The sequence below is a fragment of the Platalea leucorodia genome (assembly GCF_965183815.1).
Source record: "Platalea leucorodia genome assembly, chromosome: 4".
In the NCBI taxonomy this organism is placed as follows: Eukaryota; Metazoa; Chordata; class Aves; order Pelecaniformes; family Threskiornithidae; genus Platalea; species Platalea leucorodia.
In genome coordinates, this window is record NC_138826.1 from 16780134 (window position 1) to 16796213 (window position 16080).

The 16080-nt window shown below is 67.5% G+C and overlaps 2 protein-coding genes across 2 annotated transcripts; one reads left to right on the forward strand and one right to left on the reverse strand.

Moving 5' to 3' along the window:
* Positions 1-1423: 1423 nt before the first annotated feature.
* Positions 1424-4260, reverse strand: SFRP5 (secreted frizzled related protein 5). Its single transcript, XM_082309205.1, has 3 exons — positions 3636-4260; positions 2926-3003; positions 1424-2525 (listed from the first exon to the last, which is right to left on the reverse strand). Exons 1-3 carry the CDS (start codon positions 4165-4167, stop codon positions 2185-2187), a joined length of 951 nt encoding a protein of 316 aa, XP_082165331.1. The 5' UTR covers positions 4168-4260; the 3' UTR covers positions 1424-2184.
* A 1769-nt stretch (positions 4261-6029) lies between these two features.
* GOLGA7B (golgin A7 family member B) lies at positions 6030-14388 on the forward strand. The gene is made up of 5 exons (XM_082308378.1): positions 6030-6625; positions 12144-12269; positions 12664-12816; positions 12973-13074; positions 13202-14388. Exons 1-5 carry the CDS (start codon positions 6569-6571, stop codon positions 13298-13300), a joined length of 537 nt encoding a protein of 178 aa, XP_082164504.1. The 5' UTR covers positions 6030-6568; the 3' UTR covers positions 13301-14388.
* Positions 14389-16080: the final 1692 nt, after the last annotated feature.

Genomic DNA, 16080 nt, shown 5'->3' on the forward strand with positions numbered 1-16080 from the left:
CAAATGACGCAAAATACAGAGGGCTACAGATAAACTCGGGCTGGGGGAGATTTTTTTTTTTTTTTTGGTGTGTACTTTAAGTTTTGCAGTAAAATGACATAATTGATGATGTTTATTCCTATGGCAGCGTGCTCAGCAGCCTCGCTCTGAACATACCTTCCAACAACATTTGAGTTTTTTCCCCTGTTTTTTTCCATGTTTGCCAGGGTGGAGGGTGGGGGCAGCAACCGCCTGCCCCTGCTGTGAGGCTGTGGCAGGGGCGCGTCCCTCCGGCTGGGGAGGGATGCGAGCGACCTTTCAGGCTCTGGGAGGTGGGGGGCGGCCAGTGGGGCCGAGGCCATGCCCAAGGGGGGCAGAGGGAGCGGGGATCACCCCGGTGTGGGGCAGGTGCCCAGTGGCTTCATCAGCCGGCAGGAGGGTGGGCGCAGGCATCCTACAACCTCAATTCCCCTCTTGTCCCGGGAGGCTCCCCTGCGGCAGGGCCAGCTCCGGTGAGAAGCCACAGTGTCGGCAGCCAGGCGCTGGGTAAATATCGCGGCAGCCGCCTTCGTGCCTCCCTCACCCGTCGGGACGGGCAGACGCAAGAATGTGCTAGGTAAACCGGGCTGGAGTGGGACAGAGGCAGGTGGGCTGCCCCCCTTGCCTGCTGTGGGGGACAGGGGGGCTGCTGGGGCAGGGACAGCCCCTGCTCCGGGGCTGGGGGAGCCGAGCTGAAGGGCAGCACCCTCCTGCCATCGGAGGGGCCAGGCTGAGGGCTGCCCCTGTCCCGGTGCTGCTGGGGGGGTCCCGGCTGGTGCAGGTGGGTGTCCCCAGGGAACCTTTTGGGAGGAGGCTGGAGGTGGTGGGGTGGGAGGTCTGGCAGCAGGGCTGGCTGGGAGCTGCAGACAGGGCTTTCAGGTGGTGTGGAGGTGGGGTGCCCAGGGATGGAGGCAGGGATCCTGGCCCAGGATCTGGCCCCCCGATATGCTCAGTGCCAGGGTACCCACATGCACCTCCAGCTCCCAGCCTGCAGATCTGTCCCCCAGGGGTGGCAGAGGGAGAAACCTGTCTGGCAAACGCCCTCAGACCCAGCTGTGGGGCTCCCCGTCCCCCCCATCCTCCTCATCTTGCCACCCTCCCAGGCTCCCTGAAGCGGCAGGGATGCCTGAGTCTCCAGTGATGCCTGTGACCACAGGGAACCCTGTCCCTCAGCTTGGCCAGGCTGCCCAGCCTTGGGCTCTTGGCATCGCACCTGGAGCAGGGCTAGAGCCGGAGCCCAGGGTGACCCCGCTCCCTCGGGTTGCCCCACTCAGCGAGCAGGACCGGGAGCCCCCTCCCATCCTTCCTGGGGTCCCTGAGGGAGCCCCAAGGGGCAGTTGCCCATGAACCACAGGGAGCCGGACACAGGCTTCTCCGAGGCGGCATAATTTACTGTGATGTGGATGGGCAAGGGGTGCCTGGGCTGGGTCTTGTTGGGGGTGTGTGCGAGGGATGCAGCAGGGCTGGTCTGGGGGGCTTGGAGGTGGACCCCCCACCACTGAGCCATGTAGGATGGGAAGGGTGGGGGAGCCCAGGCAGGGGCCATGCTGCTCCGGGCACTTGGTCTTGAGGGGCCAGTCTGTAGGGACAGTGGGGCAGCAGGGACCTGCTTCGGCTGGAGTGGGTCCCTGCAAAGGTGGGATAATCTAGGGCTGGGGTGTGAGCTCAAGGTGTGTGCGTGGGATGCTTTGGTGGGCTGCAGTAGGGATTTGGGGGAGCTGAGGGTCTGGGGCATATCATCAGGGAGCTGGGCAGGGGACACTGGGGTGCAGGGTAGGGGTCTTGGGTGCAGGCAAGGGATCCCAAGAGGGCCGAGCAGGGATCTTAAGTGCAGGCAAGGGTCCCTGGGTGCCGGGCAGAGAGCTTGGGGGTAGCAAAAGGTCTCTGGTGCAGACCAGGGCTCACAAGCATGCAGAACAAGGGTCCTGGGTGCAGCCTAGGCTCCTGGGTGTGGGCAGGGGTCCTGGGAGTAGAACAGGGGTCCCAGGGGTGCAGAGCAGGGCTCTCAGGACGGGGTAGGGGTCCTGGCTGTGGATCAAGGCTCCCACGAACGCGTCTGGGAATCCTCGGGGAGCAGAGCAGGGGTCCTGGGGTGCAACCAGGGTGCCAGGGGTGCAGTGTCAAGCCAGTGCAGGAGTCCCAGGGCAGGACAGGGTAGGCAAAGCCCTAGCGCTGCCCGGCCCCATAGAGCAGGGGGTGGTAGAGGGGGCAGGGGTAGGAGAACATGAACTTGACGGCGAACTTCATCTCCTTGTTGTGCTTCTGCCAGGGGTAGACGGCGAGGAGGAGCAGGCGGCTTCCCACCTTGCGGCCCATTACCAGAAAGCTGCCGCTGAGGCTGTCGAGCTGGGGGCAGGGGCAGGCGGCCGCGTTCCTCATGTGCAGCACCATCTTCTTGGTGTCCTTGCGCTTGAGCGGGCCCAGCTTCAGCACCTTCTTCTTCTGGGCGGCCACCAGCCGCCGCTCCCCGTTCTCCTCCGTCATCTCCTTGATGCGCATCTTCACCACTGTGTGGGGCAGCCGTGGGGCACAGTTGGTGGGGGGTGCTGGGGGGTCTGGGCTAGGCACCTGTGCAGTACAGGGTGCAGCCCATCCCTAGGGTGGGACCCAGAAGAAGGGTCTCTGGGGAAGTTACTGTGTGAGGAGGGGAATGGGCTGTTGGGGGGTTCAGCAGAGGCCCCCAGTGACCTTCCCAGGTGTCCCATTCTGCCTATCCCCACACCCATGCCTTATCCTGTGGTGCACCCATCCCATGCACACAGGGTCCAAGGGAATGGCTTGGGGGGTCTCCTATGGGGCTGTCCCTGGAAAACCATGCCCTCCAGCCAACCCCTGCCTGGGCTGTCAGAGGTGGGGGAGGGCAGCCCCTTGTCCAGGGGGGACCGGGAAGGGGACCCCAGCACTCACCGAAGTCACTGGAGCACATCTGCTCCATCATGCCGTCCGCCTTGTGCTCCATCTCACACTGGGTGCAGATCTTGGACACTGCGGTGAGAGACCAGCCACTGTCACAGCTCCCTGCTGCTGATGCCTGTCACCTGGGCCAGCTCTGCGGGGAATGCTGGGAGAGCCCTGGCAGCCCCTCTGCTCCCTGGGCAGCTGTGCCAGGGTGATGCGGGGGCACAGAGCACCTCGCTGGCCGGTGCCCCAGCACCCCCCCAGAGGGACGGGGTGTGGGGACACCCCTCGTCCAGCTGCCAACGCTTTGGGGCATGGCATCAGCAGCGAGGGTGGCCCCAGCCTGAAGGGTGTCACAGCCCTGATCCTCAACCTGGGCTGCCTTTGGGTGATGCCCCCTCCCCTGCCTGAGGGACAGCCACCCCACAACAGCAGTGTGGGGCTGGTACCCACAGGTGCAGGATGCTCTTTGCTGCTGGGATGGGACCCAGCGGGAGGCAAGGGATACAGCTCTGCCACGGGTCCCCCAGCAGCTCCCATCTTGTCCCACATTCACCCCCAACGCTGCTCTGCTCTGCCCTGCTTCAAGGGGTGCAGACACAGGGGTGTGGGGGCTCCGCAGTGGGACCCTGCATGCAGGTCTCTGGCTGCATGGGGACACGCTGCTGGCAGGTGCCCTGTGTGCATCCTCATCCCATCGCAGTGCCCTTCCCGCTTACCTGGCGGTGGGGTGGCCTTGCTGTTCCCAAACTGGACGGCGATGCAGAGCTCGTGGTCAGAGGGGAACTTGCCACAGTGCAGCATCTCTGGCCAGGGGAAGCCGTAGGACTCCATGACGGGGGCGCAGGAGTCGCGCACCACCTCGCAGAGGGAGCGGCAGGGGTAGACGGGCCGGTCGAGGCAGACAGGGGCGAAGAGGGAGCAGAGGAAGAGCTGGGTGTCGGTGTGGCACTGCTTGGCAAGCAGGGGCACCCAGCTGCTGGCCTGCTGCTTGGCCTCGGCCATGGTCTCATGCTCCAACAGGTTGGGCAGCCGCATGCGCTTGTAGCCCACGTCGCGGCAGAGCTGCATGTCGGGCGGGATGTCGAGGCACTGCGGCTCCCGCCCGTAGAAGCGCCCGTGGGGCAGGCTCTCGGGCTGCCAGCCGTAGTAGTCGTAGTGCTGCCCGCCGCCCGGGGACCCCACCAGCGCCAGGGCCAGCGCCAGCAGCGCCGTGCCCCGGCCCCCCGGGGGGCCGCTCGCCCGCGGCATCGCCGCTGCCCGCCTGCCGCCGTCGGCCGTGGCTGCCGAGCGGGACGGGAGCGCGGCTCCGTGCGCTGCCTGCTCCCTTAGCGCCTCCCACGCTCGCTGCCCTTTCTAAGGAGCCCGGGGAGGCCTCACCGGCAGCCAATCTGCTCCGGCTGCGGGCCCCCCCGGGGCTGGCCCCCCGGCCCCACGCCAGCCTGCCCCACCGGCCACCCTGCTGCCGCTTGCCCTCCTGGCCCGGGCAGCCAGGTGGGTGGACGGCGCTGCGTGCCCCTCGCCCTCCCGGGAAGCCCCCCTGCATGCAGCCCCCCCACCCCACCCGGGCTCCATGTCCCCGGAGGCGATGCCCTCTGGAAGGGCTGGCTCGCCTGCCCCATGGGGATGTGTTGTGGGTTCAAGGTGCCCCCGTTATCCAGCAGCCCCTCTGCCCCCATCCCAGCTGGCACCCCACAGGTACGCCCTGGCATGGGGCAGGGGACCCTGGTTCCTACCTTATGGCCCCCCACAGTCTCCTGTGCCCCGAGGGGTATGGGTTTGGGGGGTGCTTGAGGTGCAGGGGATGGAGGAGCAGGACACCCCAGAGACTTCATGCTGCAGCACTGGGGGGCAGCTGGGACACCCACGTGCCAGGTGCCATGTGTGGCATCAATGACAAGGTGATGCCATGGGCATGGGGTCCTTATTGCTTGTGGATGGCCCTGCCAGCATGCACCCCAGGCAGCCCATGGTCTGCTGGGCACAGGGATAGCTGGGGTTACACCTCCCAGCAAAGGGCTTGCACCCAGGCACTGCCAGTGCCCCAGGGGCAGGGGCAGAGCCAGAGCCTGAGCGGGGTGAGGGAGGGCAGCGCTGGGGCCACATACCCCCATCCCCTTGGAGATGGACTGGGCCAGGGGGTGCAAGGCTCAAGACCCCATTAGAAACCCATTTGTCTGCAAGGGTTATCTGGGGCACCCCCTCCCCTTCCCGTGATCGATGCCCCTGCCTGGCCAACGGGCTCTGGGCCGCCTCTGGCCCCTGCCTGCCGGATAAGGTGGCTCTGTTAATGGGCGACAGAGCAAACAGCCTGGTGCAGGCAGGCGATAGCAGCTGCCCTTTGCCCCGGGCTGGGGGCGGGGACCGTCCCCCCCAGCCCTGGTGGGATCCATATTGCTTTGGGGCTATGCTGGGAACCTCACTGGCATGCCCTGCACTCGCCTGCAGCCTGCCTGCCCTCCCTGTGCCCGCCCTCCCTGTGCCCGCCGTGCCAGGCGCAGTGCCTGTCACTGCACCGCCCAGGGATGCTCGCTGCCGGACCGAGGGTGGGCTGAGCTCATCCTGCCCCGGCCAAGCCCCGGAGATGGCACCATTAATGTGTAACTGCCGGGGAGCACGATAAGATAGAGCCACCCTTTATCAGAGCTGCCCGGTAGCAGGAGGGAGGGTGCTGGAGGCATCGGGCTGTCACAGGAGGAGTGAGATTGCCTGGAGATAAATGCTGATAGAAAATAGCTAATCCGTGATGGATGGGCCTGGGCAGGGCAGCCGGGGAGCTCGGCTAATTGCCATGGGAGCTGGGCTGGGGCTGGTGAGGCCTGGGAGCCAGAGCAGGGAGGTGGAGGCAGAGGGAGTCTGCATGTGCGGGATGGAGCTGCTGGTGTGTGGGATGCTAAGCACACCTTGCCCCACGGGTGTGCGGTGTCCCCGGGCTGTCCCCATGGCACTGCCAGCACTGCTGCTGTCCTGCTCTTGGCCACAGACCAGTTCCTGGCTCTGAGCCCACCCTGTCCCCCAGCCCAGTCCAGCCCCCAGCACCCACAGTTCCTCCCAGGAAGGTGCTGGGGATGCTGAGCACCCTGCGCCGGCTGGCACCCCATCAGATGAAGGCGACAGGGCTGGTGGGGCTGGGGGGCAGTGGGGGGAACAAGGGGCTCCCTGCCAGCTGGCCTGGCCCCCCCATCTGTCATGATGCCTTCATTAGAGCCACTGAGTCACCTCTTGGCAGCGTGGCCATGCTGGGGGGAGCAGGGCTGGCCCTAGGAGAGGGGTGTCCGTCTCCTGCTCCCACCCGGCCAGGTGTCCTGGCAGCCTTGTCCCTGAGCTGAGGCCGTGCCTCTGCTTTGTGAGGGTCCCTGCTGACCCCCATTGCTTCCTTAACCCTTCCCCACCCGGACTGCCGCAGGGCTGGGGGAGATGCAGCCAGGAGAGTTAGATCTGGGCTGTACCCTGGGGAAGGGGACGGCCCCAGGGCAGCTGGAGCTGGCACCCTTCCCTGTGTCCTGTCTGCACAGGCTGCTCCGGTGCCCGCGTCCCCGTCCTGCGCCCGCGCAGCCAGCTGGGGGACTGACATTTGCGCCTGTCACTCCGGGGAGCCGGCTGTGCCACCGCCTGTGTCACCTGTCACGGCAGCGAGACCGGTAGTGGGGCCATGGGGGCTGCCCCCTCCACGCTGGGGACCTCGGGGACGGCCAGCCAGGGTGGCATGGTAAGAGGACATCCCCTGGGTGCCCCCTCGCCACTCTGGGCCCTCCCCAGAGACCTGTGCCTGGCTGTAGCACAGAGCAGATCGGAGCCAGGGGAGCAGGAGGCTCCCGGGAAATGAGATGCTGAGCAGGGTCCTGGTCACCTCTTCTCATCCTCTCCTGTTGTGTCCCCGCTCCCTCTCCTGTTGCAGCTTTGGGTGCTGCTGTGGGCAGAGACGCATCCCCCAGGGCTGGGCGGGCTCCCTCCCGTCCTCCCCCGCTGTTTGTCCTGGGACTCCTGCTTCTGGGCTGCATCAGTGCTGGGCATGGGCTGCAGCCGCTGGGGAGCAGGGACCCTCATTTGGAACAGGACGCTGGGGCTGGCTGTGCAGGGACAGGCGTCCCAGGGTGTCTGGCAGCTCCCGGCGGAGAGCAGCCCAGCGCAGGGGGCAATGCGGGGCTGGCAGCAGAGCTCTGCAGGGGTGGCCCTGCCTAGGGGTGGCGGAGGGAGGCTGGGGCACGGCTGGGGCACCCTGGGGCTGGGCTGGCCCAGGAGCATGGGACTGGCAGGGTGGGCAGCGGGCAGGGTCAGCGGTGGCCATGCACTTGCCCTGCGCCCACACACGCTCCCGCTTGCCCGGCAGCCCCAGGAATGCGGCTGGCAGCGCTCCCGGCCCAGCTGCGGGGCCGAGGCCGCCCTGGCACCCTCCCAGCCCCTCAGCAGCTCCTGGCCCTGCCCGGCTCCCACCAGCCTGCACACAGACCCCCTGTTCGCCGCTGGCCCTGGCCCCCGGCCCCGCTCTGCGGGGCAGGGAGGGGCATGTCCTGCGTGGGGACGCCTCTGGGGAAGAGCCCCTTTGCCTCGCAACGTGGCACTATGCGTGGGGATGCGGGGACATGGGGACCCTCTCTGCAGCACTGCTGGCCCCCCACCCCGCCAGGGAGCTGGGAGAAGCCACCCATGTCTGCTCCCAGCACAGCCCCGCTCCCAGCACAGCCCCGTCCCCAGCACGGGGGCAATCCTTGCACAGCCGTGGTGCCCAGCTGGTGCCTTTGCCAAAGCTGGACCTTGGCACCTCCCTCCGAAACCACATCCCCCCACCCCTCACCCCTTTGCAGAAGGGTGCTGGGTCCCCCTGCCCGTGCAGTCCTGAGGTGTGTGCTGGGGGGCTGCCCCACCCTCTGCGGGGGCTCCCAGTGCAACAGGGTCCTGGCAGCACCCATCGGGATGGACACAGCTGGACATGGCGGTGCTGTGGGCACCATGGAGGGGTGCCCATCCTCAGGGTGCCTATCCTCAGGGTGCCCAGGCTGTAGGGCTGGTTGGCAGTTTGAGGTAGTCTCCCCATCCTGTGCAAAGGTGCAGGCTGGGGCACTTGGAGCTGTTTTCCAGCAGCTCCCAGTGTGGAGGACGTGTCCCCCCCATACTGGTGTACACATCTGCCGCCTCCCAGGAAAGGTTATCAGCTAATCACCCTGCCCCTCTGTCTCTGCGTGCCTCCCAAATGTCACCGTTGTCCTCACTGGGGTGGTGAGCTCATGGTCCCCCCCATCCTATTAATGAAAGCCCCCCCTCCCCCATGTGAAGCAGCTGCCAGGGCCTGGCCCTGCCGTGGCTCCTTTGAAGCGGAGCCGGAGCCGCTGACAGCCCTGACAGGCTGGGGAGGGGGCTTGGCACGCAGCAGGTGCAGGATGGGGCCCCAGGGGCTGGTCCTGGGCTGGTTGCAGGGCTCCAGCTGTCCTCCACGGCCCCCAGCCACCATGCCAGGACGGCAGGGAGGGTTGGGGTGCAGGGATGGGGTACAGCACCGTGCACCTGGGGATACCCCCCAGTCTTGGCCTGGGGGCCAAGCACAGGGGCTGGACCAGGGGCATTGCTGGGACATGGCTGCCACAGTGTGATGGGCACGGGCGTGCTGGCTGCCTGGGGTTGTCTGTAGGGGTCCCAAGCGGACCCCACGCCTGTCCCGTGAGGCCAGGGGCAGGGGCTCTGGGCGGTCAGCGAGAGCTGGGGGCAAGGGGAGGTCTGCAGGATCTGTCTGCGGGACAGGTCAGAGCCCCCTTACTCCAGGCGCAGGGGGGTAAGGGCAGCTCCGACAGCAGCCGTGTGTGTGGTGCCCACCCCCGCTGCCAGGCAGCCTAAAAATAGCCCCTTGGGGCTCAGCAGATGGAGCAGAAGGGCCAGAGCCCTGTTGCTGCAGGCACCCTGCCAGCCCCCCGCACAGTGCCAGGGGCCAGCGGGGCAGCAGGGCCACGCAGCACTTTGGGGCTTCCCCAAGCCCCCACTGCCCCTGCTCCTGCTGCCTGGGATCCCGTCAGCTATGCCAGTCCCCCCCTGCCCCCTCCACCTCTGCCCTGCCCTGCTTGGAGCGATGGCACAGCATGGCACGGCATGGCAGCAGCCTGTCCCCTCTGCATGGGAAACAGCAGGGTCTGGCCCTGCCCTGGTTAAAACTGTAAAGCCCACGATGGTGCATCCCGCATGGGGGGATGGCAGGCCCCAGTAGGCTCCAGAGATGCCGGGGGCTGCGGGGCACCGCAGGCAGGGCCAGGGTCTGTGCAGGGATAGGGAGCTCTGCGGGGCAGGTCCAGGCTGTCTGTGTCCTGCCTGCCACTGGGCAAGGCTTGCTCCTGGGTGGTATGGCTGGGGGAAGGCGGGTGCCCATGAGGGAATGAAGACGTCCCACCAAAGGGCACTCCTTGACATGTGCCTTGGTCCTGCAGACAGCAGGTCTGTGGCTTGTGAGGCAGCTGGAGCCCAAGACCGAGGGTCCAGTGCCTGGGCTGGATTGGTGCAACCAGAGAAGGGACAACCCTGGGGCAGCACCGCGGGGTGCAGGCAGATGGGCAGAGCCTGGGGTGGCAGGGACAGCTGGGTCCCCCGGCTGCTCTTGGCCCCTCGCCGTGGTGTGGGAGAGCAAACTTCATCTCCTGGCAGGCGCAGCATTGCCATGGAAACTGGCAGGGCGCTGCCAGGCGGACAGGCGAGCCCTGACGTGGCGGTGACATGCAGCACGGGAAGGAGCCGGGATGCAGGGCCTGATCTTGGGAGCATCTGGGGACACGCTTGGGTGTGTGAGCACATGCACCTGGGTGCGTGCCTGGGGGTGCACGGGAGGGTGTGGGCAGATGTGGGCATCAGAGTGCATGCACAAATGCCTGCGTCTGCGTGCATGCATATGTGTGTGTACATGGGAGAGTACAACCCCCCCCTCCACCCCCAGGTGGGGCCTTTGGGTCTATGGTACTGGGTGTACCCCACTGCTCTGGGGTGTGGGCTGGCAGGGCTGCTCTGGATCCCAGGGACAGCAGCTTTCCCCCCAAAAGCTATGGGATCCATGGGACAGCAGGTTTCTCCCCAAAAGCTATGGGATCCGTAGCTTTGTGTTTGGGGGGGGAGATGCACCCTCCAACTTGGGTCCCTGCCTGCATGTGTCCCTTGGTCCCAAACCCTGCCACACTCCAGCATGCAGGGGCTGCCCGCCAGCCACCCCAGGGCTCTGCCTCTATTTGCTCTGCCCGAAGCCTGTGCCGGTGCTGTCAGCTGGAGCTGCCCCTGTTTCACCGGGGCCCCTGTGCGTGAGGCAGGCAGCCGGCCGTGCTGCAGTTAGCAGCCCGAGCAGACGGGCTGGCAGGGCCCCGCGCTGCCTTCAGCATCGCCCAGGTGTGGAGGGAAGGGCTGGCTGCTCTCCTGCCTGACCAGGGCCCTGTGCCCAGCCACCGCAGCCTTCCCGCCTCGGCTGGGAGCACCCCGTCCTTCGCCGCTCGGGACACCCTCTCTTCCCCCCATTTGGCATTTCTCCGGCTCTGATTGAGCTGTCAATGGGCAGAGATAACAGGGAATTCGTTAGCTCTCTGCTTTGATGTCTGCCCCCGCTGCGATGGCAGCACCCGCTCCGGAGCGCAGCGCCAGCTGCAAATCCCTCGCAACCAAACAGCTCCAGACGCGGCCCCTCGGCGTGGCAGGCTGCCAGCCCCCCAAATCCCCACCGGCCCACCGCCCCCGCTACGGCCAGCAGCACCCCCTCGGCAGCCAGCAGCCCCCGGGCACCTACAGCCGCAGCCCCTCAGCAGCCGGGCCCCGGTACCCGCACCACCGGCCGCACCCCCGGGACCTACAGCAGCAGCCCCCCCTCGCTGGGCGCAGCCCCGGGGCAGCCGGCCCCCGGTACCGCCGACCCCAGCAACGGAGGCCGCGTCCTTCAGGGACTCCGTGCCGGTAGCGGCGAGCGCCCATCCCCGCCGCCTCGGGGCGGGCCGTGCCGGGCCGGGCGGCTGCGCAGACGGGGCGGCCGGGCCCGCCTCCGCCGCTCGGCACAGCAGCACCGCGGACAGCGCCCGGTCCCCCCGCGCCGCTCGGCACGGCCCCGGTGGCAGCGCCGGTCCCCCCCGCCCCGCCCCGGCACAGCCCGGCCCGGGCGCCCGCCGCGCCATGGCCACCGAGGTGGGTGCACGGCGGGGGCCACCCCGGCAGCGGGCACCTCCCGGCCCCGGGCTGCGGCGGAGCCCCCCCGCTCTGCCCCGCCGCCATCGGCCGCGGGGATGGGGGGCGGGCTGGTGTGGGAGGGCGGCGTGGGGCGGGGGTCCGCGGGGGTGCACGGGGGAGTGGGGCAGTGTGGGGCTGGGGGGGGGGTGCGAGGTCTGTGAGCCGGTGTGTACGGGGGTGCCAGGGGGGGTGCGGGGTGACCTTGTTGGAGGGAGCAGCGTGGGTCTGGGGTGCGGTGCCCCGGGAGGCTGTGGGTCCTTCTCCCAGGTGCCGTGGGTGGGACCCGGGACGGGGGCAGAGGGTCTGTGGGGCACACAGCGGGAGGTGGCCACATGCCACCCGAGGAGAAGCACAGGGAGGGCTCTGACACCCACCCTTGGCACAGCCTGGCCCCCCCCATTCTCCCACCCTCCTCTCCAGCCCCCCCCAGCTGCCCCGCAGCCCAGAGCCCAGGGGACTTGTACCCCTGGGCCCTTGTACCCCGGGGCTGCCAGGGCTGCCAGGGCTGGGCTGAGTGCCTGTGGCCACCGGGGCTGCTGATCCCTTTTGTGCAGCCGCCCCGCTGCAGCCTGCCCGCCCGCTGCGCTGCCTCTGCAGACCGACTGCCCAGCTCCTGCTCCTCTTGCTTCCCTCCTCCTGCCTGGGAGCTGCTGGGGGCAGCTGCACGCTGGGGACAAAGGGTAGCCCCCTCCCCGGGTCGTGGCCCACCGGGGACACACACCCAAGCGTGCAGCAGCCGGTGCAGGCGAGGCCAGGCACCAGCCCCCGGGGCAGGGAGCACACGCATTCACCCACGCGGCGAGCGGGGGGCTGCCATGACATCCTCCCCTTGCTGCCATCCTCCCCTCACTCCTGGCCTCGCACCTCCTGCGCCGAGCTGTGCTCACGACATGACACAGCCCATGCCGGGGGCTCCCTGCCTTGGGGTCTGCGAGCCTGCAGCCCCCATGCCCTGACGCTGGGGAATGGCATTGCTCCCGGGGTCCCCAGCCCCCAGCAAGGATGCCCGTCACCCCCCGGCTGTGGCCCCCCCGGCTCACCCCACCACCCTCCAGGTGCACAGCCTGCAGGAGCTGCGGCGCAGCGCGTCCCTGGCCACCAAGGTCTTTGTCCAGCGGGATTACAGCGATGGAACCACGTGCCAGTTCCAGACGAAGTTCCCCCCCGAGCTGGAGAGCCGGGTAGGGAGCCTGGCAGGCCAACAGGGTGGGGGTGCCCCATGTCAGTGCCCTGTGGGAGCTCGGGGGGGAGAGGGGTCTGAAGTCATGGGTCCCCCATAGGGTAGTGTATGGCCCTGGGCCAGCTGATGCGGCTGGGTGCATGCCATCACAGCCACCTTGCCCGCTGTGCAAGGGGTTGGGTGCTTCTGGGGACCAGGAGGCTCTGGTGAAGGGCTGGAGGCCCAGCAGGTCTTGACATGGGTGGGCAGTGGGCAGGGGCCAGGGAGCCGAGGCATCAGCTGGGCAGGGAGGAGAGGGTTAAAAGTGCTCCACAAGTCCCCCCGGAGATGGGGACAGGGCAGTGCAGAGGGTCAGCTCCTGGACAGACTCGTCTTCACCCCGGTTTCTGCTCTAGATCGAGCGGCAGCTCTTCGAGGAAACTGTAAAAACCCTTAATGGCTTCTATGCCGAGGCAGAGAAGATTGGGGGCAGCTCATACCTGGAGGGGTGCCTGGCCTGCGCCACTGCCTATTTCATCTTCCTCTGCATGGAGACGCACTACGAGAAGGTGCTGAGGTCCAGGGGAGGGCTTGGGGACGGGCACGACTGGCGAGGGGCACAGGGATGGCACAGGGAGTGGGGGGGGGGCTGGAGGCCAGAGCAGGGCTTGCAGCGGAGGACATCAGGGCTGGCAGGCCCTGAGTGTCCCTTCGTGTGCCGGCAGGTCTTGAAGAAGATCTCCAAGTACATCCAGGAGCAGAATGAGAAGATCTATGCGCCGCGGGGGCTACTGCTCACCGACCCCCTGGAGCGTGGCATGAGGGTCGTATCCTCTGGGCAGTGGGGGGCTGCGGGGAGGACAAGGGTGAGGGGCGGGGGGACACTGGGAGTGGGTGCTGGGCAATTGGATTTGTGGCTGGCACATCCCACCGATGATCCTTAGCAGGGCCCAGATCGAGATCTCCATCTATGAGGACCGGTGCAGCAGTGGCAGCTCCAGCAGCGGCAGCTCCAGCAGCAGCAGCGGTGGCGGCGGGGCAGGGGGCCGGTGACTGGCAGGGAGTCCCTGCAGGGACTCATACTGCCGGGACAGTGGCCTCTCCGAGCTCCGCAGGCTGCACTACCAGAGCACCCGCTTCTGAGCCCAGGGTGGGCTGGAGAGGGAGGCCAGGGGCTGCCCGCCGGGGCTGCCCACCCCCCTCTGCTCTGTGCCCCCCACAGTGGTTCTTCCCCTGCTCAGACCCGCTGCGGGCAGGGGCTGGTGCTGGGGCATCCCAGGTGCTTCCCACTGAGCCAAACTGGTGCCAAGGGGCTCCCGCAGCCCTCGGGGTGCTCTGCACTGCTGCCTCTGCCCCAAGCGAAGGAGCTTGCCCTGCCGCAGGCAGCCCCAGCTGGCAGCGCCCTGCGTGCCATGCATCGGGGAGCAGCGGGACTGGCAAAGCCCCAGGCAGTGCTAAGGGGAGAGGGGCTTAGCCCCATGCCCACGGGCACTGCCAGCCCTTGCTGGACCCCCTCCCTGGGACCTCCCGCTCTTGGTGCTGCAGGGTCGGCTCAGCCACTGCGTGCCGCTGCCCAGGGTGCCTGGCAGAGCCCTGGTGCCGCTTCGTCTGCATGATGATGCCATGTGTTTGCCCCAGCCCTGCCCCACATGCTGTCCGCTGCTGCTCCCCAGCCCTGCCCAGATGCCCTGACCCATCTGGCAGCAGCAACCTCGCCAGCAGCAACCTCCAGCTCTGCCCACGACACCAGGCACTTGCTTCTGCTCCCTGCCCAACCCAGTGCCATCCCCAGCCAGATCCAGAAAGCTCCCCAGCCCCAAGCCCTGTGTCCAGGGCAGGGAGATGCAGTGCTGGGCAGGGTCCTGCCCTTGTGCCACATGCCCTGGGCTTGTGCATGGCCCAGCGTAGCCAAGGCTGATCTGTGGCATGAGCGAGCCAGGCTCCCTGCCCGGTCCCGGCAGAGCCTGCCTGCACCTGGCTGCCGGCAGCCCCCTGTCCTCTCTGCCCCGTGACCTGCCCCAATGCAGGGAGGGTGACCGCTGGAGCAGCTCCACCAGGATCCTTCCTTTCCTGCTGCTGAGCCCTCCCCTGCCTACGTGTCCTGCATGTGTCTGCCACCAGCACCCCAATTTTCAGCCTGACCTGCAGTGGGGACCCCGAGGAGCACCTGGGCCCAGCTGCAAAGTGTGGGACTTCATAGGCCAGGGTCAGATGGGGGGGAATAGGAGAGTCCCTGTGACATCCAGTGCCCTGAGGAGATGAGTCCCTGCCTGGGTGCAGGGCTGAATGGAGCCGGCATTGCTCTCCCGGGGTCCTGGAAGGAGGACTCTGCTCCGCAGGACTCCCTTTGGCTCGGTCATGGCGTGTGTGTGGGGTGGCCCTGGCCCTGGCGTTCCCACGAGGGCCCCCCTGCATGGAGACCTTCCTCAATAAACCCCACTCTTCATCCCCCGCTGCCCCGTGTCCTCCTGTGTCAGAGAGGGGAGCAGGGTGATGGTGGAAGGCACAGAGCGGGCTGGGATGGGCATCCCCCAGCACACCGGGGTGCATGGAGCCCCACAAGGAGGGTGAGCATGGTGGGAATAAGGGGGAGGGATGGGGCAGTCCATGGGGGGAGAGGGACAGACCTGGGTAGCAGTCATGTGGCCCCAGTGACAGGGAGCCACAGGGAAACCAGTGCAGGAAAGGGTTTATTCAGCTGGCACTGGGTGCAACTGGCACGGGGCTGGGGGCGAGCAGGGGGCACCTGGCCGTGCCAGGGTAGGCTAGTTGCGCCAGCAGCGCCCGCCTGCGCCCAGGGAGAAGCCATGGCGGCAGTGGCAGTGGAAGGAGCCGGGGCTGTTGTGGCAGATATGGTCACAGGGGCCAGGCTGTGCCTGGCACTCATCTACGTCTGGAAAAGAAGGGGAGAGGGTCAGAGCTGCGCCAAGGGTATGGGGCTTGTCTGGCACAGGCCGGGCAGGGGATGGAGGGGGCATTAGGGGGGCAGCTCTGGGGCTGGGTGAAGCTGGGACACAAAGGCATTTCCAATGGCTGCAGCCACGCAGCTGTGGTCCTGCCACAGGGCACCCCAGGAAACAGCGTTCCTGCTCCCAGGGCAGCACGGCTGTGCCTGGCAGCAGCAGGCGGGTGGGCACCGTGGGCTGCCAGCCCCGCTGCCTGCAGGTACTCACCCAGGCACTGGCTGGCAGCGGGATCAAGGGGTTGGAAGCCCGGGCGGCAGTGGCAGGCGTGTGCCCCAGGGGTGTTGGTGCAGAGCTGGCTGCAGTTGTGCAAGCCCTGGGCACACTCGTCGATGTCTGGTGGTGGGGAAGAGAGCGGCACAGAGTTACAGCACGCAGTGGGAAGGCAGTATGGGCCTGGTGTTGCTGTGTGGGCAGGGCTGCTTGCTGCACCCCATCCCCTCCAGTGCTGCACATCTGGCCATGCTCCCAGGGCTGGGAGCAGGGATGGGCAGAGCTGCCCGGGCCACTGGGCACCCTCCAGCTAGCTCCTGGCCCAGGGACAGGGAGAGCTGGGGGATGCTGGGGGTGCTCCCCACCTCCGAGCCCCCTCCCCATGCAGCCCCAGGGCAGGGTGGGCAGAAGCATGGGTACAGCCCTGCCCCGCACAGCTCAGCAGGCTGGGCTAATAGACAGGATATAGTTTATTGGGGGGGTTCTCCGGAAGACTGAGCAGGGTCCGACTCCAAACAGTGGGGTCAATACATTAAAAAACAGACCAGGAGGGTCCTTCCCCTGCAGGGCCGGCGGGACCCTCCTCTGCTGGGGCTGGGAAGGGAGGTCCCCATCACCAAGGAGAGGGCAGGCGAAGCACAGACGTCGCAGGCCAAA